At 45.9% G+C, this 26,793-nt stretch overlaps 1 protein-coding gene across 5 annotated transcripts in view; it reads left to right on the top strand.

The window, feature by feature from the left end:
- The window catches only part of CELSR1 (cadherin EGF LAG seven-pass G-type receptor 1), a 281,721-nt gene that overhangs the window by 173,787 nt on the left and 81,141 nt on the right, over nucleotides 1-26,793 (top strand). For all 5 annotated transcript variants that reach the window (XM_008178984.4, XM_065554674.1, XM_042848648.2 and 2 more), the window contains one exon: nucleotides 2,916-3,004. In XM_008178984.4, the coding sequence (XP_008177206.3) occupies nucleotides 2,916-3,004 (89 nt within the window). The remainder of the gene's footprint in view (nucleotides 1-2,915; nucleotides 3,005-26,793) is intronic.

The raw sequence follows: 26,793 nt of genomic DNA, 5'->3' as shown, positions 1-26,793 counted from the left end.
CCTAGAGGAACAGAGGCCTTTAGATATTAGATCAACCTCTCAGTCCTTGGAAATAAGGGGGGAAAAGAGAGTGCACAATCTTTGTATTTGTTGGGCAGTATCAATAATTCATCATTTCTAAGTAAAGGGGAAGATTAAAGAGAGCTATGAGCTTGAGAAGAGAACTGCCAGTGTTACTACACATCAAGTAGCTGCTTGGTACTTGTTAAGTGAAGTCTGATGTTTTGGAAGAGGTGCTTTTTGGTAGGCAACTGTTCACTATATCACTTAACAAACGCGATATATCAATCCCGAATAAATCGATTGCTACCCGCCGATACGGCGGGTAGTGAAGATGTACCCTTTCCTTAAAAGCCTTTGGTGTGGGGTCTACTAAAGGCTTTTTTGAAAGTCCAAGTACACCATATCCACTGGATAACCCTTGTCCACATGCTTGTTGACCCCCTCAAAGAATTTTAATAGATTGGTAAGGCATGATTTCCTTTTACAAAAGCTATGTTGCTTCTTTCCTAACATACCAAGTTCAACTATGTGTCTGATAGTTCTGTTTTTGCTACAGTTTCAGTCAGTTTACCTGGTACAGAAGTTAGGGTTGCCAGTCTGTAATTGCCATGATTGTCTCTGGAACTTTAAAAAAAATATCAGTGTTATGTTATCTTTCCTCCAGTCATCTGGAACAGAGGCTGATTTAAGCAGTAGGTTACATACCACTATTTATTAGTTCTGCAATTTCATATTTGAGATCCTTCAGAATTCTTGTGTGAATACCGTCTGATCCTGGTGACTCATTATAGTTTAATTTATCAATTTGTTCCAAAACCTCTTCTGTTGCCGCCTCAACGTGGGACAGTTCCTCAGATTTGTCACCTAAAAAGAATGGCTCAGGTGTGGGAATCTCCCTCACATCTTCTGCAGTGAAGATGATGCAAAGAATTCATTCCTCTTCTCTGTGACAGCCTTATCTTCCTTGAGTGCTCCTTTAGCATGTTTGTGTGTATATTTATTCATATATATGTACATATAATAACATATGCATTTTCTAAATGAAATAATCCTATTATTTTAATTTTTTCTACTTTAAAAAGAATGTTATTGGGTCCCATCTGGCAGCAATTTGGGTTTTATTTAAAATACAATTTTACAAAATGTAAGACCAATAGAATTTGAAGCCTAACTTCCCCTGGAGTGTGGGTGCTCGCAAATGCACCACTGTAAATCCATTTATATTTACTCCATTGATTTACACCAATGTACTTGTGAGCAACATTGGCACTTTATGTTTAAATGCTTCTAGTTTTATTTCTATATTATTACCTACAGAGCTCAAAAGCATGTTTTAAGATAGACTTTTTTTAATGGGTAAGTGTTATGAAATAATGTGTTTCTGTTTTGCGAGTTTTGTTTTATTCTGTATTGCCTGTCCTTTCCTTGTCTAAACAAGAATCAGATTGTTAGGAAGACAGCCTGAGGATGAATGAGAATAGGCTAAATTCAGCTGGTGTATATTTGGGGAATCCATTTAAATCAATGAAGTTTCATTTGGATTTGCACCAGGGCAAATGAGAGCAGAATTTGGCCCAGTATATTTAGAGATGCTGTTCTCTTTGGAAGGAGAATGGTTTGTTTTGAATACATGGGTAAAAATTAACAGGAAGGTACAAGTTTTGGACATATTGGCAGTCACTTTTGCCTGTGGAGTAAATATGTAGCAACATTTTTTTTTTAGCAGAGATCAAGATAAAATAATTAGAGATCAATGTGTCTTTCTTCACAAAAGCTTGCTTATGAACTTTTAGCATAATTTTTCATTATCCTTATCAATGATTGAGGTCCCTTTCAAGGTAAATGTAGACCAGATATTAAACTGTAGTCTGTACTGTTTGAATAATCAGGGTGTATTTAAGGGATAGTCATAGACACAGAAGAGAATAGTGAAAGATTACTTATGAATATAGAGGAGAATGCACGCTTTATGTTCAATATGTGAAACTATCAGCTTTGTTAACTTGTGGGAGGGGAGTTGTTTTTTCTGTGACTTATTATATAGGTAGTTTGTCTAATGTTCTTTCTTCTCTTCTTCCTCTGTAACAGGAACTTTTGTCACAGTGTTTAAAAAGGGGGGTGGAAATCCAAAGCACTTTGCCAGGCCCTTATGTACTTTTGCTGTAAATGTTTGTTTTGTCATTACTTCACAGCAGCAATGAATAATCACCATGCTAGTTCTTCTGGTTTGCATACCTGACTTAACACCCTCTACTCTTACAAATATAATATACAAAGCAACCCTGATTTTAATCAATGAGTGGCTGCAAACAATATTCCTTAACCACAAGTTTAGAAATTAAAAATTCTTCTGAGAAAAGTGTTTTGTTTCTGTAACACTCCTTCCAGTAGAGCTGTCAGATTCCAGCTTCTCAGCCTTGATTAGAAGTCGATTTCATTGATGTGCTTTTAGCCAGCAAGATACTCTTCAAACCAAAAATCACACTTCACACTTTTGTTAATGACAGAAAAAGCAGCAAAACTCATGTTGATATGTTCTCATTTGACAACTTTTTCAATAGCTTTGTTTATCCTGTACATCTCCTTTTACATTCTGCAGCAGCAAAAAGAAACATGTTTCACTGACGTATTACAGAAGTCAATTTTATGTTTGTGCACCCAAAATAGACTCTAGTAAAACTGAGAGTACTCAGCAACTCTCAGACTCACACTCCAAATTCTTGCATGTTAAATTACCATTAGTGTATATACTGTATTAGGCCTGGATTTCATGGGTGGCTGGTAAACTATTGTCTTTCGGGCAGGACTGTCTTTCTATTCGTGTTTTGTACAGTGCTGAGCAGGTCACTAAATCAGAGTAACCATCATGGTGACTATTTTTTTTTCTCCTCATGTTCCAACTAACATTTCAGGGGAGACCACTACAACAGTTGCACCATTTGTTCCAGGAGGGGTCAGTGATGGACAGTGGCACTCTGTTCAGGTGCAGTACTACAACAAGGTAAGGTAGAACACTTCAAGAATGCTATGTGTAAAGTAGTAAAGACAATGGGCCAGTTAGTGTGTCCTCAACACAGTTTCATTGATTTCAATGGAATAACACGAATTTACACCACCCAAGGATCTGGCCCAGCCTATGTAGTTGCCCTGGGATTTCTCTTTTTGTTTTAATTTTTAACTGACCCTGGCACTAGTCCTGCTCACCTGATTGAGGCAAAACTCCCCTTCATGTTCTTTTAGAGTCTAGTCACAATAGGAGCGCAGGCTCGAGTCCAGGGTGTCCTTTGAGGAAGAATAAAATTGAAAATGTTCAGTTATTTTGGGCTTTTCTAGTTTTCAGTTCTTCTGAAACCCCTAACAGTTGCTGAGGGGATGCATTGAATCACCACATTCCCCAACCACTCTGTCCATGCCCTTTGCATGGTCAAGCCTACTCACTTTTGGGGTTGCTCAGACTCACAGGTGGAGGGAAGATTGTGACAGCTTCCTCACTGGTAGACTTTCCTTTTGAGGGCCCTCTGACAGTGTCTGCTATTGCCTTTTGATATTTTTTACCAGATTCTAGTATTAATATTTATTACGGTAGCTAAGTACTGAAAAAGCAGACAGCACTGCAAGCCATGTACTTCTATTTTGGTGCATTCTCCTATGAAAATTCATGTAAAGGAAACAATATACTGTGTACAGAGAATTGGAAAATTAAGCTATGATATGGTATTTTTCGAGTAATCAGGAATGTTCCTACTAAATAATTTTCATTTGCCATGTACAAAGATATAAGAGATTAGATTTAATGGAAAAAAGGCTATTCCATACACTCAATGAACTAATTGAAGGGTGCAAGGATACTGATGTGCTCTGTGGGTAGCTTATGGGAGATGTAAGTTGCTGGGATCTAGGTATGTCAGGGATCTAGGTACACAAGCCATTTCTGTAAAGAACAAAAGAGGGCTTTGAGATTAAATATTGGGTCATAGTTTAGACACACATTTCAGGGCTCCTGTATCTATAATGGAATTAAATAATTCGTATGGTTATTTAAAATTGATGCTTTTTAGTCTGACATGATAGCATTATGAAGGATTAAATAAAGAAATAGATGAGTACTGTTGGCTGTGTTATAAAGGAAAGAGGATACTAATGTAAGAAGATAAATAGAAGATGAAGGATTAATATAATCAACAAGTTCTTTTTCCCAGTGCTGTGTCCTTTCATCACAATTTGTGTGCGACTTTGAATGAGAAGATTAGAATTTTCATCAGATTCGTAGGTAGTGTCTTCTAGCCTAAGGATATTTTATGGAGAAAATAAAATCATATCCAGTTATGCATTTATTCCTGTATTATGTGCCTTTATTTTCACTGTACAACAGAGAAACAGAAGTGTAACTTGTATGTATGTGACCCTGGACACAATGAAAGTTCTTCTTCGAGTGCTTGCTCATATCCATTCCATTAGGTGTGTGCGCGCCGCGTGCACGATCGTCGGAAGATTTTTACCCTAGCAACACCGGCGGGTCGGCTGTGGAGCCCCCTAGAGTGGCGCCTTCATGGCGCTGAATATATACCCCAGCCGACCCGGCGCCCCCTCAGTTCCTTCTTACCGCCCCTGACGGTCGTTGGAACTGTGGAGCGCTGCTTAGCTGTTCTCCACTTTCCCTAGCTTTCTTGTTGTATCATAGTTGTAGTTATAGTTATAGTCTTAGAGTTTGTTGTAAGTTAGTTAAGTAGTTTTAAAGTTGTTCTAAATAGTCCAGGGGGTTAAGGGGGTCGTCTCCCCCCTTTTCTCCCCCGGCCGCGGGGCCGGGCTCATGCCCAACGCTCCCGGCTTCAAGCTGTGCGCCTCCTGCGCTAAACCTATGCCCACGAGCGACCCGCACGAATCTTGTCTGAAGTGCCTGGGAGAGTCACACCAGACAGACAAGTGTAAAATCTGTAAGGCCTTTCGTCCGAGAACGAAGAAGGAGCGGGACTTTCGGCTCAGGCAACTTCTGATGGAGGCGGCTCTTAGCCCGGACGCTCCTTCCACGAGCAAGGCCCCGGCACCTAGCACCTCGGTGCGCAGTGCCCCGGCGGCACCGGCTGCGACGACCACGCGAGTGGCGTCAGACAAGCCTCCCCGGCACCGGACCTCGTCGGCACCGCAGACACAGCAAGTGCCTCGGCGCCGGTCCTTATCCCCAGGGCATAAAAAAGCCCATAAGACGGGGACATCAGTGCCGAAGACGCCAGCTCCCCCAGTGTCGGGGGTAGAGCCGCGTCCACCGGTGGAGCAACGGAAACAGTTGCCTCCGGCACCGTCGACTCCGGCGCCGAGGCCGTTGAGTCCGGTGCAAATAGCGTCTCCCCCCAGGCCGGCGGTGATACAGTGCCTCCCGTCGACTCCAGAGACCTTCGCGGCGGCGAGAGACTTAATAGCTCTCACGGAGCCGGCACCGCCTCAGCCACCGGCACCGACTGCACCGTTGACTCGCCCGGTCCAGTCGAGGGGGAAACCTGCTTTGATGCGCCCACCATCACAAGGGCTGGAACCTCGGCACCGGTCCAGGTCCCGAAGCAGGTCCCCACGCCGCTCGCAGTCCCGGCGCCGAATATCGTCTCGGCACCGGTCGTACTCGCGGCCAAGATCTACTTCGCGGCACCGTTCTACGTCTCGGCACCGCTATGATCGTCGGCACCGATCAACGTCGAGACGTAGTTCTCGGCACCGCTACGGTCGGCGCTCGACGTCGAGGGGTCGCTCCCGGCACCGGGCATACTCCAGGTCCTCGTCGAGGTCCAGATCTGACTCCCGGCACCGACGAGGTCATCGGCACCGGTCGCGGTCCCGGCACCGATCGCCGGCACCGCGCAGAGATAGATCATCTCCGGACCGGCACCGTGCGGCACCGCAGCCCACCGGGATGGTTTCATCTCTCTCGGCACCGCCATGGCCGTCTAGATCGGTGTCCCGTTCCTCGGAGGACTTGTCGAGATCGGCATACCCCCCTCAAGGGCGCGCCGATGAACAAAATTTCGGCCACTGGCAGGAGATGGCAGAGGACCAATCTCATGGACCATCTCACTGGTCGTTTTGGACCCCGTGGGCATACCACCAAGAACAAGGGGCTCCAATACCATCGACCTCTCGCTCGGGTCACTCGGTTAGAAGGGCCCCAGAATCCACCATCTCTCGGCCTCCGCCAGGAGGCATGGAGGCTTCGGTGTCCACGCCACCCGACACCAGGGACCCAAGTGCAGGTGATGCCCCGGCCCAAGAGCAAAGGGATCAGGACCCCCCCTTGGATCCGGTACCACCGGAGGCATCCTCTTCCTCCTCTCCGGACGAGGCAGTGGCGGGCACTTCATGTACGGGTCCCCCTCCGATAGATCTTCGGGCTCACCAGGATCTCCTGCGTAGGATGGCCCGTAATATGGACCTGCAGGCGGAGGAGATAGTGGAGGTGCACGACCCGATCGTGAACATCCTTGGAGCAGATGTCCCATCGAGGGTGGCGTTACCTCTGATCCGCACGATCCAATCGAATGCGGATACGATATGGCAAACTCCTGCCTCCATTCCACCCACAGCGAGAGGGGTGGAAAGAAAATACTTTGTCCCCTCTAAGGACTATGGGTACTTGTACACCCACCCCCAACCGTGCTCACTGGTGGTGGAATCAGTGAATGCACGAGAGCGCCACGGCCAGCAGGCTGCAGCGCCTAAATCAAAAGAGGCTAAGCGGCTCGACCTGTTTGGCCGTAAGGTCTACTCAGCCGGAGGGCTACAACTGAGAGCGGCGAACCAACAGGCGTTACTGAGCCGCTACAATTTCAACTCCTGGAACTCTATGGGGAAGTTTAAGGAGTTGATTCCCCAAGAGTCCAGGGAAGAGTTTGGAGCCATGGTAGAGGAGGGCAAGAAGGTGGCTCGGACCTCCTTGCAGGCCTCCTTGGACATTGCAGACTCAGCGGCGAGGACCCTGGCTTCGGGCATCGCTATGCGCAGGATCTCCTGGCTTCAGGTTTCGGGTTTGCCTCCGGAGCTGCAGCAAACCCTACAAGATCTGCCTTTTGAGGGGCATGGATTGTTCTCGGATAAGACGGACTCCCGCCTGCAGAGCCTCAAGGACTCGAGAACAATCATGCGCTCCCTGGGGATGCATGTTGTGGGCCCCCAGCGCAGGCCATTTAGGCCGCAACCTCAGCGCTTCTACCCCCCCCCGCCTCGTCAGAGACAAGACTCGGCCCGGAGGCGAGGGCGAGGTGGTAGAAGAAGGTGGACCGGCCCTCAACCCGGCCAGAACCAGGGGCCACCTCGACCACCTTCAGGCCCCAGGCAGAACTTTTGAAGGTGCGGTCGAGGACGGCGCCCCAGTCATCCCCCAGGATCCAGCCCCCTCCTTTCGGGATCGCCTCTCCCACTTCCACCGTGCTTGGTCCCTTATAACTTCGGACCGTTGGGTCCTCCGCACGGTGGAGAGGGGATACGCTATCCAGTTTTCTTCTATCCCCCCCTCCTCCCCCCCTTCCCCGTCCCTCTTCAGGGACCCTTCTCACGAGCAACTTCTTATACAGGAAGTTTCTACGCTCCTCGCTATGGGGGCCATAGAGGAGGTTCCAGTGGAATTAAGGGGCAGGGGATTCTACTCCCGTTATTTCCTCATCCCCAAGTCCAAAGGAGGTCTGCGACCCATCTTGGACTTGCGCGGACTCAACAAATTCGTAGTAAAGTTGAAGTTCCGCATGGTCTCTCTGGGGGCCATTATCCCTTCCCTCGATCCTGGAGACTGGTTTGCCGCCCTCGACATGAAAGACGCATACTTTCACATTGCTATTTTCCCGCCTCACAGACGCTTCCTCCGATTCGTGGTAAACAGGGTGCACTACCAATTTGCAGTCCTTCCCTTCGGACTATCTTCGGCCCCACGGGTCTTCACGAAATGTATGGCTGTCGTGGCAGCGTACCTTCGTCGGCAAGGGATACAGGTGTTCCCGTACCTAGACGACTGGCTGGTACGCGGTCGCACCAAGGAACAAGTTCGCGATCACGTCCACATAATAGTGCGCACATTCAACAAGTTGGGTATCCTACTCAACAAGGACAAATCCACTCTAGAACCTACCCAGAGAATAGAATTCATCGGTGCGGTTCTAGACTCCAGACGCGCACAAGCCATCCTGCCAGACAATCGCTTTTGCACCATCACGAGCCTCATACAGGGACTCAAGGCCTTCCCAACTACCACGGTGAGGTCGTGCCTTACCCTCCTGGGTCACATGGCTTCATGCACGTACGTAACCAGGCATGCCAGACTTCGGCTTCGCCCACTCCAGACCTGGGTGTCATCAATATACCGCCCACATCGGGACAGCCTGAATATGGTGGTCACAATCCCGAACTCGGTCCTGACCTCCCTCACATGGTGGCTAGATCACAATGTGGTTTGCGAGGGGATGCCGTTTCACGCCCCACAACCCTCTCTGCACCTGGTCACAGACGTTTCATCTCTGGGTTGGGGCGCCCATCTCAACGAACACCATACCCAGGGCCTGTGGACTGCACCTCAGCTAGCCCTGCACATCAATGTTCGGGAACTGATGGCGGTGCGCCTGGCGTGCCAGGCATTTCTCAATCTCCTACGTGGCCGCTGTGTGTTAGTTCTCACCGACAACACCACGGCCATGTTTTACATCAACAAGCAGGGAGGAGCACGTTCGTCAATTCTATGCCAAGAGGCCATTCGCCTGTGGGACTTCTGCATCGCCCACTCAATCCATCTCACGGCATCGTTCCTCCCTGGAGTCCAGAATACTCTGGCGGACCGGCTCAGCAGGTCCTTTCAAACGCACGAGTGGTCTATCCGTCCGGACATTATACATTCCGTCTTCCAGAAGTGGGGGTTTCCCCACATAGACCTGTTTGCATCTCGAGACAACAGGAAGTGCCACGTGTTCTGCTCCCTGCAAGGTCGAGCTCCGGGCTCCCTCTCGGATGCGTTTCTCCTTCCCTGGAAAGACCACCTGTTTTATGCCTTCCCTCCGTTTCCTCTGGTCCACAAGGTACTGCTCAAATTGCGCAGAGACCAGGCACAGGTAATTCTGATCGCTCCAGCGTGGCCGAGACAACATTGGTACACCACGCTGTTGGAACTCTCGGTTCGGACACCGATCCCGCTTCCGTTGTATCCGGATCTCATCACGCAGAACCACGGCCGGCTGCGTCACCCCGACCTGCAATCACTCCACCTCACGGCGTGGCTGCTCCATGGTTCACCCAGGCAGAGCAACAGTGTTCTCACTCTGTCCAACAGATTCTGCTGAGCAGTAGGAAGCCCTCAACACGGACCACATACTTGGCCAAGTGGAAGCGGTTCTCCTGTTGGTGCGAACAGCGAGCCACGTCCCCGTTGCACGCACCTATCCCTCTCATTTTGGAATATCTCCTATCCCTAAAACAGCAAGGGTTGGCGATATCTTCAGTTAAAGTTCACCTGGCCGCTATATCGACCTTCCATCCAGGGGAACTCGCGTCCTCGGTATTCTCTAACCCGATGGTCGTTAGATTCCTCAAGGGCTTAGACCGGGCGTACCCACAACAACGTCAGCCCGTTCCGACGTGGGACCTCAACCTGGTTCTCTCCAAGCTCACAGGTCCTCCATTCGAGCCACTGGCCACCTGTTCACTTCTGTACCTGTCCTGGAAGACAGCCTTCCTCGTAGCCATCACCTCAGCAAGGCGCGTTTCTGAACTCAGGGCGCTTACATCCGAGCCCCCTTACACAGTTTTCCACAAGGATAAAGTGCAGCTTCGTCCACATCCTGCCTTTCTCCCTAAGGTGGTTTCTCCTTTTCATATCAACCAGGATATATTTCTCCCGGTCTTTCATCCTAAACCACATGCTACTCGCCAGGATCAACGTTTGCATTCTCTGGACGTACGCAGGGCCCTGGCTTTCTATATTGACCGCACAAGGCACTTTAGAAAGACGACGCAACTCTTCGTTGCAGTGGCCGACCGAATGAAAGGCTCACCGGTCTCCTCACAACGCCTATCCTCCTGGATTACGTCTTGCATCCGGACTTGCTATGACCTGGCAGGTGTCTCAGCACCGCACCTCACCGCCCACTCCACGAGGGCCCAAGCTTCCTCGACGGCTTTCCTGGCGCAAGTTCCGATACAGGACATTTGTAGAGCTGCGGTTTGGTCGTCAGTCCACACATTTACAGAACACTATGCACTAGTGCAGCAGTCCAGGGACGATGCTGCCTTCGGATCAGCAGTTTTGCACACAGCAATGTCTCACTCCGACCCCACCACCTGAGTTGGGCTTGGGAGTCACCTAATGGAATGGATATGAGCAAGCACTCGAAGAAGAAAAGACGGTTACTCACCGTTGTAACTGTTGTTCTTCGAGATGTGTTGCTCATATCCATTCCAAACCCGCCCTCCGTCCCCACTGTCGGAGTAGCCGGCAAGAAGGAACTGAGGGGGCGCCGGGTCGGCTGGGGTATATATTCAGCGCCATGAAGGCGCCACTCTAGGGGGCTCCACAGCCGACCCGCCGGTGTTGCTAGGGTAAAAATCTTCCGACGATCGTGCACGCGGCGCGCACACACCTAATGGAATGGATATGAGCAACACATCTCGAAGAACAACAGTTACAACGGTGAGTAACCGTCTTTCTTTCTTGTAATCTGTAAAACACTGTTTTTGCATGTTCTTGGCTTTTTTCCCCCCAGTAAGTAGCTTTAATATAAAGGGAGTTATTTACTGAAATGATAAAGAAACCCTTAACATATTTCATGGTGAGCCATTTCTCTTCATGGGCCAGCAAGCATAGGGAAAGGAACATACATCAGCGAAAGGTTGGATTGCATAGTATGGCTACTAGTTTAAAATTCTAAAGTGCTGCCAAAAAGATAAGGAGTTGAAACAGTTCCAGCCTATTCTCTAAAAGGAAAAGTGATCCTATGCAGTGGTTAAAAATAAACCTTTGACTCATTTTCAGAGTTTGTTTCTGTTTATTGAAGGGATAATATAAATTATTCTGCTAGCATATTGAAGGACATTTTACTGTTTTAAAGCATTTGCTTATTTGTCTGCCTCTGACTATGGTACCCCTCCCTCTGAGCTGGAGTGGACAAAGTCCCGCTGTGAGAGTGGCTCTCAGTGTGAGGGCACTCTTGGGACCTGTGTGCTGCCCTCTTCCTCCCAACAGCAGATCAAGGCTCACTGGTGAGGGAGGACAGAGGGGCCCTCCCTCTGTCAGTTCTGCCATGCCAGGAGGAGAGCACAGGGAGCTCAACAGTTGGGATCAGGGTCAGTAACTGGCCTGCTGGGCTTCCCTGAAATACTCTCCCTGCTTTGCCATCTTCTTTGGAGGAGATTCTTGGGGTCACAGATGCTCAGTTTTGAGCCTTCCAGTGTGTGTGTATGGGCCTTTCCCCTTCTATCTCCCAGACTGCTCCAGCTCTGTGGGGAGAAGGGGACACACAGGTGTTCCTTCCCATTTCCCCAGATGCTGTTCCCTAGAGCAGGGGTCGGCAACCTTTCAGAAGTGGTGTGCCGAGTCTTCATTTATTCACTCTGATTTAAGGTTTCGCATGCCAGTAATACATTTTAATGTTTCTGGAAGATCTATTTCTATAAGTCTATAATATATAACTAAACTATTGTTGTATGTAAAGTAAATAAGGTTTTTAAAATGTTTAAGAAGCTTAATTTAAAATTAAATTAAAATGCAGAGCCCCCCCGGACTGATGGCCAGGACCCGGGCAGTGTGAGTGCCACTGAAAATCAGCTCGCATGCCGCCTTTGGCGCGTGTGCCATAGGTTGCCTACCCCTGCCCTAGAGGGTAGTTATTCCCCTTCCCCTCCTAATCTTTTGTTAAAAATGCAGCAGCTTATTTTTTGGAATGGACAAGGGACCAAAGTTGGTCCTGTCCCCCTTCTCTGGTCTTCTCAGGGCTGTCGACATTAAAAGAAGTTGCAATCTCTTCAGGCTGGCCCTGCCCCCAGTGAATGATATAGGAGTCTACCTGAGCAGGGCTTTTGTCTGCAAGCAAGAAGTGAAATGAGAGGGCCAGCGGGGGGCAGGGCGCTAAGTTAGCGCAGTGAATCTAAAAATATATTTTCATTAAGAGAGGTCAGCATTGGGCATTGGCCCCCACTTTTATAGAAAGGGATGGCCTGGAAAAAAGGAGTGAAACTTTAAGAGTAAAATCAAGCACCGAAGAATGCAATAAATGCTATGGTTCCTTGTAATAAGTTCTGAATACAATAGACTGTTGAGCTATATTGTTCTCTTAAGTCCTTAATGTGATAAAGTGGTGCAGTGAGGAAGGATTGTTGAATTTTTATGGGCAAGGGTAGAAGGAATCAAAAATTATTTCACTCTTAATTTCACTTTTCAGCCAGTTGTCCCTTCTCATCGTTTGGAAACAACCCAGTGGGGTAGTTAACAGTAGATATCGTCTCTGTCTCATATTGATTTAAGGGTCTGATATTGATTTAAAGGTCTGATATTGCTTTTAATCACCCTAATGCTGTATTTTTGTTGTAGGGGCTCTGAATAATCACTCCCTTTCTTTCCACTGATTCCAGGCACGGAAACTCACTGCCACAGAAAGAACAAGGAGTACTTGTGGCAGCTTAGAGACTCACAAATGTATTTGGGCATAAGCTTTTGTGGGCTAAAACCCACTTCATCAGATGCATGCAATGGAAAATACAGTAGGAAGATATAGATATACACAGAGAACATGAAAAAAATGGGTGTTGCCATACCAACTTTAATGAGACTAATCAATTAAGGTGGGCTATTATCAGCAGGAGAAAAAAACTTCTGTAGTGATAATCAGGATGGCCATTTCCAACAGTTGACAAGAAAGTGTGAGTAACAGTAGGGGAAAAATTAGCGTGGGGAAATAGTTTTTACTTTGTGTAATGACCCATCCACTCTCAGTCTTTATTCAAGCCTAATTTAATGGTGTCCAGTTTGCAAATTAATTCCAATTCTGCAGTTTCTCGTTGGAGTCTGTTTTTGAAGGTTTTTTTGTTGGAGAATTGCGACTTTTAGGTCTGTAATTGAGTGACCAGGGAGGTTGAAGTGTTATTGTTATGCCACAGTTATTGTTCATGATTTATAAGCCTATTGGAGATACTAGACATCAAAACATAGGGCCTGATTCACCACCCTGTTACTCCCATTTTATGCCAGCGTAGCTTCATTGACTTCAGGGGCTTTGAACTGGCATAAAACGCAGTGATGAACCATGCATTCAAAGTGGTAACCACTCTTCTGAGAGATACACATACCTCTGCCTTTTAATGTAAAAGACGATGCCATCTTACTGTGGTAAATCAAGCTTTGGTATCTTCAGCAATTTATTTGGGGAATCTCTAGCATTGGGGTTGGGGAGGGGAAATCACACTCAGGTCTCAAAGTTAGTTGCATGTGTAGTACTTAAATAATGCAAACTGTAGTTCAGGCTCCTAGAGTGCCCCTCCAGGGGCGTGCATACCTTGCACCATCTCTCAAGGATGCTGCAGCATGCTCCTCAGCCGCCAGTCTTGTTGGCTGGGTAGGACTGGCTGCTAGGACTGGCTGCTGGCAAGATAGAGCCATGGCCCTGTCTTCTCCTGGGCCCCCCCTCTTGAGGCCACCCTGGTGTAACCGAGGGGATGGTTAGGGGTCTTTGCTTCTAGTGATATTTATTTGTAAGGCAATTCCTTGGCAGGCTTATGTTTTAACAAGGTTTGAAGATAAAAAGTCCCTGTGAGGAGTTTGCTAAGGCAGATAATGTAGGGATTTGTGTTATGCCAAGATAAATAGGATGTTATGTCTAAACTTGATATAACTCAGACATGTTTGAATAACAGAATGCCTAAAACGTATGGCTTCATTTAAATTACCCACACAAGCAGGTTTGAAGGGGGAGATAACTCCATATTGTTCACGTCTACTTCACTCTGGTCCATCCATTTGTCAGTGTCCTGAACCATCACCTCTGTGCCTTTAATGCACTACCCTTTTGCATGTTTTAAGCTCCCTGAATTCACTCACAGGGCCCAAGCCTTTCCACTCTTAAAACTCACTAATGCCCTGCTGCCTACAATGTATCTTACTGATTTGTACAGAAAAGCTCTTTTGTCGTTTTCTGTCCTCAGACAGGTAGACAGTCTTTCTTTAGGCTGCAAACTCCTTGGGACAGGGCTCTCCCCTTTTGTACACCTGGAAAATGCCTAACACACTGTAGGTGCTACCACAAACAAATAACTCAGAACGTTGGAGATGTGCACCTAGCAGGTCTGTGTGATTATATATTCTTATCATTGTTACACTTAACCTTCCTTCCTTTGGTTTGTTACCCCCCTTTCAAAATGTCGTTTTCAAAGAGATTGTAAGCTCTTCAGGACAGGGTCCCCGTCTTTCTGTGTTTGTACAGCACCTAGCACAAACAGGCCTTGATTCTAATTGGGTCCAATGCAGCTATTGCTGCTGCGAGGGTTGTGATATCTGTGCAAAACTCCCATTAACTTCAGTGAGACTTCCATGTACAGAGGGATGTCAGGAGAGGCCCCAGTGGGTAGGGAAAGTAGCATTTAACCAGGCTGTCTTGGAAGACACATTTTAACCGTCAGTCAGTTTATATTTTATGCAAATGAATGAACCGATCTTATCTTTGAATCATTAGCTTTGAACAAAGTGCAAGCAGTTTGTGAAATTTGTAAGGCAGTCAGTGACACTTTGAGTGTCCCTGAAATTTAGATTCCATGAACAGCTGATTTGGGAGTGTGTGGGGTCTCATAGGAGGTTCCTAATTGTTTGACAGTTGGTTGTTTAAAATACAAGCCTGCAAGTCTCAACTCTTCCAAGACAGGTCAGTGGTGTGGGTACTCGTGAGCTATGGGTTTAGATTTATTTCTGCAGCTGAATCAAGGTGATGGTGGGTACGAATGAGGTAAGAGTGGAAATGACCCCCCAGGTGTTTGTTTAAAATGAATTCAGAAAAGGTTTGCTTGTTAAAGTTACTAGTAACATTATTAACAGAGTGTTAGTCAGAAAGTGACCTCCTCATCAGTTGCTTTGTCTCTGAGAAGAGACAGATGTTTTAAATACAGAAGCAAGAGGTCAATCTCTACCCCAGTTTTGCATATAGTACTGATTCTTCTAAGGAAAGTAAATGTGCAGCCGGTTGTACTAGAGCAGGGGTGGGCAACCTATGGCACGCGTGCAGAAGGTGAAACGCGAGCTGATTTTCAGTGGCACTCACACTGCCCAGGTCCTGGCCACTGGTCCGGGGGGCTCTGCATTTTAATTTAATTTTAAATGAAGTTTCTTAAACATTTTAAAAACCTTATTTACTTTACAAACAACAATAGTTTAGTTATATATTATAGACTAATAGAAAGAGATCTTCTAAAAACGTTAAAATGTATTACCGGCACGCAAAACCTTAAATTAGAGTGAATAAATGAAGACTCGGCACACCACTTCTGAAAGGTTGCCGACCTCTGTACTAGAGGGAGCATGGAGTGGTGGGGTGTTAGTGTGTGCCGAAGGGCCAGATTGTGTGCTTAAGAAAATGGATCATTTATCTGCAGGGTGGCTCGGGAGGCACAATCCTTCTTTTCACTCCCCAGCAGGCCTGGGGCACGTGGAAGCTGCACCATCAATGTGGATTGTGCAGGCTTCTCCCCCAGTGTACAGTCAACCCGTTGTGTGGGCTAGTAGGGAAAGGGAAGTGTGATTGTGGCCCTGTGCCACCACTAGCTCATCCCTCCCTACCCCCTTTTGGGGGATCTGTGCTCCTGGGGTGTAGTCCCTGTGCTCACCAGGAGCAGGGGTCCATGGCCTCCTTACTACTGTCTCTAAGGGGCCGCTTACTGTCTTTCCCTGAGGAGTACTTGGGGGTGGAGTTTGTCCTGCCTGTCTACTGCAGAGTGGATCCCTGATGCCTTTTCCCCTCCCCTCTCCAGGCTGGTGTCTGTCTACTCCTTACAAGCCTCTGCTTCTGCCATTAGGAAACCTTAGGGGCTTCTCTCAGACTTCATAATTGGAGGCAAGGCTTATGCTGTTTTGTGTCCCTGTTTTCATCTTCCCCAATCCTCTTTCACACACCTTGATATTATCCTTAAAATTACGCCATATGGGGCAATGATCAACCTTGACCTCACTCTTTTACAAAGTGCGGGTGAGGGAAATAGAGAGCGTAACCACCCTTTAAGATGTAGCATGTTAATCATACTACTCCCTGATGGTGTTTAATGCCAGTGACCACTGGGCATTGTATTTCCATTTCAGACTTAGGCAATGTGCAGCAGTGATCAGTAGGAAACATCACAGCAGCTCTGCACTTGCTCAAATGTTCAGCATTCTCCTACAAACAATGTGTGTTTATGCAAAAGCATCACAGTAGCAAAAATGACAATTATCAGAGGAGGAGAGGCAGGAATAAAGTTTTAATAACATGTACTGATGAAAATGATTCTCCCCCTCCCCCTCCTTTGGCATCAGTTGATAGCCTTCTTGATTTCAATTTAAATGCTTATGGCAGGTCGATAGATGTCTTAGTGGCGGCAATTGTGATTCTGAATTGAATTTCCTGGATAACAAACACTGTGGGGAAAGAACTAGGAGCTTTGAGCCAGTGAAGGTGATCCAGAGCTGTTTCAAGACTTTGCTTCAGTTTCAGTCTCATATTAAAAGTCTTGCCCGCTCCCCATTAGCAAGGTATCTGTTTACCTGGACATGTTTCTTGGACATGTTTAAAGTTTGCTAATTTTTGGGAGGGAAGGGAGGGTGAGAATTAGTGTATTTGAAATTTTTCATTTCGATTCAACTGGTGCACATGTGAAAATTGTTTATCTGCAGGGGTCCTGATCCTGCTACCATTAAAGTCAATGGGAGGGGTGCTGTTGAGTTTAAAGGTGGCCTGCAATATAAACAGCATTATTTTAAAACATGTTTTAATGTCCCTTTTGTAACTTTATATTGCATAAAGAAGGCCTTTAAACTTTTTTTTGCGGGGGAGGGGTGGGTTCTTTTAATTTTGCATATTTTACATTATGACTTCAAGTCTTACCTACCCTGTTCTACCTTAAAGAATTTTTTGACATCTAGAGACGTGGTAGGATTATGACACTGTATATATCAAGAAAGTGAAACCTGGTTAATTGAAAAGGGAAAGGTGATTTTTATTCAGACTGTTGAAAATACTTGTTTTTTGGTTTGTTTCATTTTTAACCCTATTCAGGTCACTAGTGAAGCAATCTTCAGTGTATTCCTATGTCCAATATGACGAATAGAAAATTGGGAGCCACTATCCATCTACCATATTCAATTGGTAGCTTAATGATAGATGGCAAGGGTCTTTTCTTACCTTATTTAAACATTAAAGAACCCCTGTTTTCCAAGGATAGTGAGTCTCTGAAAGGCTTCAGCAAAATGTACTGTACTGTATTTTAAACACCAGCTTGACAGCGTACTGACTAAACTTCCTTTGGGTTTGGTAGTTTACATAAAGCAAGTGCGATAATTGTTATTTTGGGGAAATTTTTGTATTTTCCCATTGACATTTGCATTTCAATTAGCTGAGCTTCCAACCAAGACACATTTCTTGGAAGGGAGGGAAAAGGGAGTGTCCCTTTGTTTGTTTTTGTTTTTTGGTGCTAAATATTCCTTGCAAATCTTCCTCAAGATGGGCATGTCCCACTTCCCTGAGATTGATGTTTTCATAAATATAGGGGCTTGTCTACCTGGTGCAATTGTGCACATCAGTGGGGTGTGAATTCTAATATGCACCAGTGTGTCACTCACTAACTGGCCCATTTAGACCCTTCTGGCATGCACTAAAAGCTCCTAGTGTATGTTAATGTAATCTTGTTTCAAACATAACTATGTTAACATGCACTAGGGAACTTTCAGTGCACACTAGCAGGGTCAACACGGGCCAGCTGGTGTGGATCAGAATTCACACCCCACTGATGTTCACCACTTCACCGTATAGACAGGCTCTAGGAATTATTTGTTACTTTGGAAGAAGAGGCGGAAGTAATGGGGAAGATTTATCCCCAATAAACTAGATATTGGTGAAAAGTGATAGCCCTGGAGGTTGAAGTCCTTTGTTAAGCCACAGAACAGATAAAGTAATGGGCAGTAGCAGTGCAAGCTTCCCTTCTAACGTCGTTTGGCAGCCGCCTGCTTTGTCTACTGCTTGCAGGAAGAGCAGCCCGTTGCAGCTAGCTGGTGGGGGCTTGGAACCAGGGTGGACCAGCAGCCTCCATATCAGCTCCCCCTAACAGCTCCCCGCTCCCCTAAGTTCCCTGTGCAGCAGCTGCCTGCAGTTCACCTGTGTCCCTCCCCCCACTGCCATGTGCTGCTCCTGCCCTCTGCCTTGGAGTTGCTCCCCAAGACTCCTGCTTGCTGTACGGGGGAGAGGGAAGGAAGAGGGGAGCTAATGTCAGGGTGTCCCCCTCCCCCTGCAGCTGCACCCCCGCTTACCCCATCTTCCATAGAGTAGGAGGGACACACCAGGGCTCAGGACGGAGGGAACTTGCAGCAGTTGCGGTCTCAGCAAGCTGATCTGATTAACAAGGCAGTGTACTTAAAGGGGAATGCGCATATCTCCCTCCACTCCTGCTGCCTTGAAAAGTGAGAGAGTTAACCCTTGAGGGCTCAGCCAATTGCTAGTTCATCATTTAGCAGTAAGGGAAATATCCCACCCTCTGACTCCTCCACCTCAACCAAGCTTCACAATCATCATCATTGTGTACCAGTATTAAATTGTTTGTTTAAAACTTACACGTGTGTGTGTGTGTGTGTGTGTGTGTGTGTGTGTGTGTGTGTATATATATTTATGTAATATAGTCTTTTGTCTGATGAAAAAAATTTCCCTGGAACCTAACCCCCTCATTTACATTAACTCTTATGGGGAAATTGGATTCGCTTAACATCATTTCACTTGAAGTTGCATTTTTCAGGAACATAACTACAACATTAAGTGAGGAGTTACTGTATTAAGTCCTTGGCCTCTGCGGAGTCTGCCAACATGAGTGGCAATGGATTACATTTAGTGATGTTGACACTCATCCACCAAGAATAGGAACAAAACCACTAGGCCACCCAGTGGTAACCACTTTCAGTAATGATAATGTTGATTAAGAAATCCAGGGTTAATTTCACATGCAGCACCACACTTGTTCACAGCCTATATTTGTCTGAGGAGGTTTTATTGAATCTAGTAATAATAGATTGTGTTTTACTAGTTGAAAACTTCAACCTATTGTTCCGAACTTTTAGTACAAATGCAGTTTTGTTCAGAATTCAAGTTACATCCAGAATTCAAGTTATATTCCAGTTATTCCTGACTGACTCATCACCTAAGGGTGTTATTCGTCATTTGGCAGGAGATAAAAATGTTTTAAGTATAGACATGTTTCTTTGATTATTACAGGGCATGTATGTGTATATTTATGTGGCGTGTACTTATGTGTTTATATGTAAATTAAGTCCGGGTTGCTTAAAAATGTTACTGCCCTACAGGCTGAGTGTGCTTTTTCAGCAGCTCAATAGAACATAAGGTAATTTCCCTGCAGGCCAGGAATCCTGCACAGAACAGAAAATTCTTATGGCAACCTTGACTATATAGGTACTGCGTATGTTGCAGTAATTCAGTCAAACCACAGAATGACTTGAGCATCTCACTAAGTGACTCATGAAATGACTCACAAGAGTAAGGCTTGCAAGATCAGACCATGTGTCTCTGAGAGAAGCTGTTCAATCTTCCACTGGTGGTCAAGGATTCATTCCCTGTAACTGCTCAGGGCCCAAGAAGTATAAAAGCAGCAGGTATAAATGCTTCAGAAAGAATCTGGAATGTAAGTGTCACTTGAGCCTTAAGGCTTCCAGTAAGTAAGTGTATATAATATGAATACCACACTATTTGCTGTAATTGGGTGAAGGATGTCCTCTTATACTTGACAGTATGCAGTAAGGTGTAATTCTTTTATTCCTTTGTTTTATTCACTGGATTTCTTTAGGCCCTTGAGCCAGTGTCTGGTCCTTATTTTCAGGTGTTTGAATAAAGTTTTAGACACTAGGTGAAAGGCTCAAGTGCACCAATTTTTTCTAAAACAATCTTGTTTCCTTTCACAGGTGTTACAATTAGCAAGGGTATTACTGCCAGCTCCCAGAGTGGTATGTGTACAGGATGTTCTGATCAGGGAGAACCTGGTTCTCTGTTTAACATTTCCTGATGGACTGTCAGGTCAGGTCACTTTTAGAGCCCAATGTCAGACATCTTTCTGGTCTGGCTTTTCCCTACCCTTATCCAGTTTACAATCACATGGCCCAGCCCTGCTAACTCTTACATAAATAGCCAATATTCACCTGAGTAATACCCTTGAAATATTATTTTTATTGGGCTACCCTTTGTGAGTAAGGAATTGAGTGCAGGGTCCACCTCTTAGAGACAATTGAATTTTATTTCTCTGTATTTCCAAACTAAACATGCAAATTCTTCTGTGCAAGATAAACATAAAAGTAATCATAGCCATTTACAGTTGATCTTCACTTAAGTGTTAGCTTGAGATATAACTCGAGGTTTTCCCCTAAACTGACTCCTGTCCAGATTCAGAAATCTCTAGCTAGAGTTAAGTAGCACTTTAAGTTCAAGGTAGCAAGCCTATCAAGGGGAGTGGGTTGGAGCTTGAGTGCCACTGAAGCTTGAGCTGGTAATGCAGTGGGGACTCAGCTTACAGTCCATTTGAGTACTGGGAGTCCCCCAATGCCTTCCCAAAATTCCCACCTAGGGGTATTTGTTGTTTCTGCCCTCCCAGCCTATTAACTGGACGTTCTCTCTATTCAGTATAAATACCCACCTGAGCGTTTGGACCTTGCCTTACATGTCTGCACCTGTAGTGTTTATCTTAGCTCTGTGATTATGCTTGATCATTCAGATGGTGACCCGGGGGGGAGAGGGGGGGAAGGCACTTTCTTCCCAGCATGCTGCTAGCTGGCCTCAGGATGACACCAAGCTGCTTGTTCAATTGTGATGCGCTACCAGCAGAGCTTATGGGTTGGGGTCCAAGACCACAACTCAGCAGGCGAATGGTGACATTTCATCCAAACTGTCTGAGGAAGGGATCCACCAGACTGGCCACCTATGTCAGGACAGGATCAAACCCCCGAAGACACCACTGCCAGGCAAAGGACCAAATCTCCCAGTCTGGTGAAACCCCACCATACTACAAGTGGCTTGACCAGGTACTCTCTAGTGCTCCAGAACGGAGCCACTTACACCCTGGACAGCTCCCGGACCCCAAGGGAAGTTCCTGGGTGATCGACCATAGATGAAGGACCCCCAGGGAAACCTGGGGCTGTCGCCAACCACAGAGTCTTGGGTGAGGTGAAGCTGACACGTACCAATGGGGGCCACAGCCATTTTGCTCTAATGCAGGACTCTAGGGAGGAGATGGAGAAACAGATCAGGGAGGAAGTGGCAAATGAATCAGCATTGCCTCAGCCAGATGAGAACTCCATTGTCAGGGGGGAATAACATAAGGGCCTGTCATTGCCTGGGTAGGACTAATCTGTATTGGATTATAACATTCAAAAACCAGTCGGAGAACACTTCAACCTCCCTGGACACTCAATTACAGACCTAAAAGTCGCAATTCTTCAACAACAAAAACTTCAAAAACAGACTCCAATGAGAAACTGCAGAATTGGAATTAATTTGCAAACTGGACACCATTAAATTAGGCTTGAATAAAGACTGGGAGTGGATGGGTCATTACATGCTAATTTCCCCCCTACTGTTACTCACACCTTCTTGTCAACTGTTTGAAATGGGCCATCCTGATTATCACAACAACAGTTTTTTTTCCTCCTGCTGATAATACCTCACCTTAATTGATTAGTCTCATTAGAGTTGGTATGGCAACCCCCGTTTTTTCATGTTCTCTGTCTATATTTATCTTCCTACTGTATTTTCCACTGCATGCATCTGCTGAAGTGGGTTTTAGCCCATGAAAGCTTATGCCCAAATAAATTTGTTAGTCTCTAAGGTGCCACAAGTACTCCTTGTTCTTTTTGCTGATACAGACTAACACGGCTACCACTCTGAAACTGTTATTGGAAGGTGGAGGGTGGCAATTGCTGGGTAGAGGGTGGACAACCCTTCTTAGAATGGGTACTGCCATTTCCATCCTTCCATCCCGAGCATCCAGAGGGCAGAGATCAGCTACTATCCTGTCTACCACTCTCTGCTGCATGTGGGAAACCATCATCCTCTCTCCCCCACACTCCCAGTACTCAGAGGGTAGGCTTCACTGCTGCTGCTGTGTCTGTGTTGTGTTCCCTGCTGGCCATACGAAACTGCTATCTTTCCAGATTTAAACTCCTGCCTGTGTACAAAGCAGGCATTATTAATACAAGCATACAAATGCCTGCAGACACAGAACTGGGGGTGGGAACAAGCATTTGCAGGGTATACAGCACTGTGCTTTCTCTCACACGGCACTAGAATTTTAGCATTTAAAGAGGCCATGCAAACTTTTAAAAAATAACGCTGTCCCAGGATGCAAGTCTGTGGCAAGGCCTTTGTTGGTGTAAAGTCGAGCACTTCAAAAGTCTCTTGGAAATACAGGACTGGACTCACACTGCTGCAGGGAAAGGAGCGGTGGAAATGCACATCTCCATTGGATGGATGCTCCTGCATCTAGTTCATCAGCCTGTTCACATTGGCCTGAACTTTACTCCGGGCTTATGCAGCCAGCGACCACTGAGTGGAGGCTTAGCCAGTCCATGGAAGGAAATGCCCAGGGTCAGGATTGCCATCATCACTCCACCCTCCATGCAGGGACAGTGGTGTGATGAGAGGTGACCGTGTGCACATCCCATTCACGTGACGTTGCACTGTGCCATTTGTGCGCATTGTACCAGGCAGCTGGGCTGGACTGCTGCTATTGTTCACTGTTAACAATTCAAAGCAGCAGTGATGCTAGTATATTTCACTTTTACATTAATTAATTCATAAGGCAGCTGCACCAATACTGTTGGTCACTGATGCACAGTGAAAGGTTAATTCAGCTGCACTGACAGAGATAGGCAGAGTTGCACTGTTAGATGCTTAAAATTGATATTGATAGTGTTATTTACTTTGAATCCTTCCTTTGTTCAGTCCCTTTGCTTTTGTGAGTGCTTTGACTGCACTAGAGAGGGCTGGGCGCTTAACACAATTTTATTTCGTCAATCCCATCACAATAAGGGCACGTTTGGAGAAGGCTTTCCACAAGCTGCCCCTGACTCTCCGAGCCAGGCAGGGGGATTAGGATCTGGGCAGGAAAAAAAGGATTAGGCCCCCAGAGTTGGAACCTCTGGCCAGCCATTTCTGCTGCTGCATGCCAGGCAGGGGAACTAGGAGCTGGGTGGAGAAAAGCCCTGCATCCCATCCTATTCAGAATAGGACCCATGGCTTTCCATTGGAACACAGAAACAAACACAAGCAGAATTGTTGTGCTGCAGTAAGTTGCCAGGCACATACCACTTCTGCCCATGTGACCAGAACGGACAAACATTGTTTTCCCAAAATACACCATGAGACTTTGGAAGGAGCAACTCAGAATAGTGCGGTACTCAGAATCAAGGGAAATGCCCCCAGAAGGCAAGTGCCTTTGTTGGACTCAGTACTGTGGCCATGAGTGCACGGTAACTTGAGGATGGTTTGAGCTGGCCTTTCCGGCTTGGCAGCTGTCACTCATGGGCTGGCTAGCTGGAGTGGAGTACCTCGAGTGTAACCATTTGAGCTAACAAGGCAGTGAAGACAACCCCTTAGCTTCACTCTCATACGATGCTTATAGTTATTCCAATAAGAAAATGTATTTTGATTGCAGCTGACTAGCAGGACTCAGTTTCACTGTCTCCCTGTGTAGCGAACAGTTAGCATTCCTTGCTGACAAAGGACTTTATGTGCATAGGGCTCTGTTTTGGCTCTGGGAGTCTGTGCCATGCAAGAGTGTATGTGGAGGTGTAGTACATGTGTGTAGCCAGAGGCAGAATGTTTCCACAGGGGCTGGGGAAGCATGCTCAGATGTGCCTTTTTTAAAGGGGCATGGTCAGCCTCTGAGATCAAGTATGCGCATAGAGGGATGGGGCCTGGTCATGGCCCCAGTTCACTCAGTGGAGACGTGGAACACATCTGGCTGTGCCAGCTGCATCCTTCCCTCTTGGGGAGGGAACAGTGGCTGTCTGGCTGCCTATTGTGCAGGTGTACTGATGGGGGAAAGTGGCACCCTGAGCTTGTGTTCCCCGCCTAAGGACAGCCAGAGTCTGACCTTTAATCTAAACCAGGGGTCGGCAACCTTTCAGAAGTGGTGTGCCAAGTCTTCATTTATTAACTCCAATTTAAAGTTTCGTGTGCCCGTAATACATTTTAACGTTTTTAGAAGGTCTCTTTCTATAAGTCTATAATATATAACTAAACTATTGTTGTATGTAAAGTAAATAAGGTTTTTAAAATGTTTAAGAAGCTTCATTTAAAATTAAATTAAAATGCAGAGACCCCTGGACCGATGGCCAGGACCCGGGCAGTGTGAGTGCCACTGAAAATCAGCTCGCGTGCTGCTTCGGCACCCGTGCCATAGGTTCCCTACCCCTGATCTAAACTCATTGCAGCTGGGTGAGCAGAATGAGCAGACTCCTAGAAGGTGACAGTTGTACTAGTCTGCCTTAGAGATTAATGTTGCAGTTTGTTTTGAATAGGATCGGATGAAATATGGCTACACCACAACAGTCTGCAATGGAGAGACAAATGCAGGCCCCATTGATTGTAGCATACATGTCCCACCGTGCTGGCTGCTAGTGGAGCTGATAGATAGGCTATCACATTTCCATCTGCAAACACAGACCTTGTGTGATGATAGCAAATTCACCTGTTATGGAAACAGAATGATTCTATATCCAGCAATGATGACTGACCCCACCTCACCCCACCCCCTTGGTATCCCACTGTTACCTTCGGAAGAACAAAGCAAGCTATCAAATACCATTGGGGTTAAACTCAGATTGCAAACTATACAATCGCTTCAAAAGCCATTGATGGCAATATTGGGTATTCTCTCTCTTTTAAAGTGAATTTAATGCTTGTGAAAAGTGCTAGGTTGACAGCCCTGCAACCTGAAGTCCTCTGTTCCCACATAACTGATATGCAGCTATAGAAACAATGCTAACTTCTCTCTGCTGCCTTCTAGTGCACCTCAGCCCTATCTGGAGGGGCCCCCTTTATGAGTAAAAGGGGAGTTTGCTCTCCATGCCCATTCACTCTTTGGTTTCTTTACTGAGACTGCCAGTTATGATGGTGATTTTTATGATTCAGCCATAAAAGGAACTGAACAGAGATCACTGACTCGTTGTACGTAGGCCACTGAACAGCCATCACAGAGCAACAATTTTCAGTCACTATTTGAACCTAAAGTGATAGATTTTACCAATTCCTTTTACTTGGTAGTCTGCACATTTGGAAATGTGATTGGCAATTATATTCTTAAATAGAAATTAACAGTTTTCGATAATATGATGTGTGCTTGGAAAGGCCACAGCTACACATGTACTGGGGAGAGAAGTGATTGGTTTATTATCTTCATAAGTATCTTTTTTGAATATTAAATAGTAGACCTCTATTGAAAAGCATACTTCATAAGAGAAGTCTGAAGATTAGTAGATGTAGTTTAGCAGAAACATTTATTATGTAGTTATCCGTCACTAATGACATCTGATGAGAGACAATTGTGGCCACAGAGACAATTCATGAAATAAATCCTAATGGTTTCAAAACTAATTTATTAAAGGATTAAGTGGGATTTTCTGCATAAAGAATGCAGTTGCAGAAGATTATCTTAATGCCACTATGACCAGAATCAACCATTAGAATCAATGGGAATTTTTTTACATTGACTTTAGTAGGCGCTGGAGCTCCTATTACAATAAAAATTAGGAAGTTTTGCTAAAGTTTCCAAGGACTGCAGATATTAAATATGGAAATTTGCACACTCTTGAAATGTTTGCTCAAGATGGAACCAAAAAACCTCATTTCCCCCAACTGGGTGAGATCCAAAATAACCAGAGAAATCCATCTAAAGGTATGGACTAAATAGCACGGGCCAGATTGTGGCTTTTAATCAGGGGCACATGGAGCAGGGGGGAAAACATGGATGGATCCCTCCCCATGGCCCACACAAGGGCTTGTCACAGTTACCATTCCTGTGCTTGGGGGATATGCAGGGATGGCTCCCCTCACTACACAGTGCACCAAAGGGAGCACTGAAAATGCAAAGCTATGGACCCACCTCCCTCCCTTCCCATCCCACTGTTAGGAACACTGCAGCTGCTTTTAGGCATTTGTACCTTTCTCCAGTAGAAGATGTAGGGAATTCCCCATCTAGTGAGTCCAGGCTTCCAAGCTCACATTTATATTGGCTCTAAGTGTAACAGACTCAGTTTTTAAAGCCTCTATCTAGAGTATGATGCTGAAATCAGTAGAAAGTTATTGATTGTGTTTTTATTCATTTCCAAAATCTGCTTCTATCTGGAACAAATCAGATGTTCCTATCAGCTCCAGTTACTATGGATTTAGTTATGTTTCTAGGTTTGTTACCCCTTGTGTATCTCTTCTCATTGTTAATAGTTAGTAATCGATAGAATGTATTCCCAGACTGTTCAAGTTAGCTGTCATGCAGCAGGCAAGCTGGCAATGATGAAAATCAGCTTCCTGCAAAGCTCCTAAAGAGCTCCCAGTAAGAGCCCCA

The sequence above is a fragment of the Chrysemys picta genome, chromosome 1, assembly GCF_011386835.1.
Source record: "Chrysemys picta bellii isolate R12L10 chromosome 1, ASM1138683v2, whole genome shotgun sequence".
In the NCBI taxonomy this organism is placed as follows: Eukaryota; Metazoa; Chordata; order Testudines; family Emydidae; genus Chrysemys; species Chrysemys picta.
The sequence above is the reverse complement of the archived record's forward strand: the minus strand, read 5'-3'. Positions and strand labels throughout refer to the sequence as shown.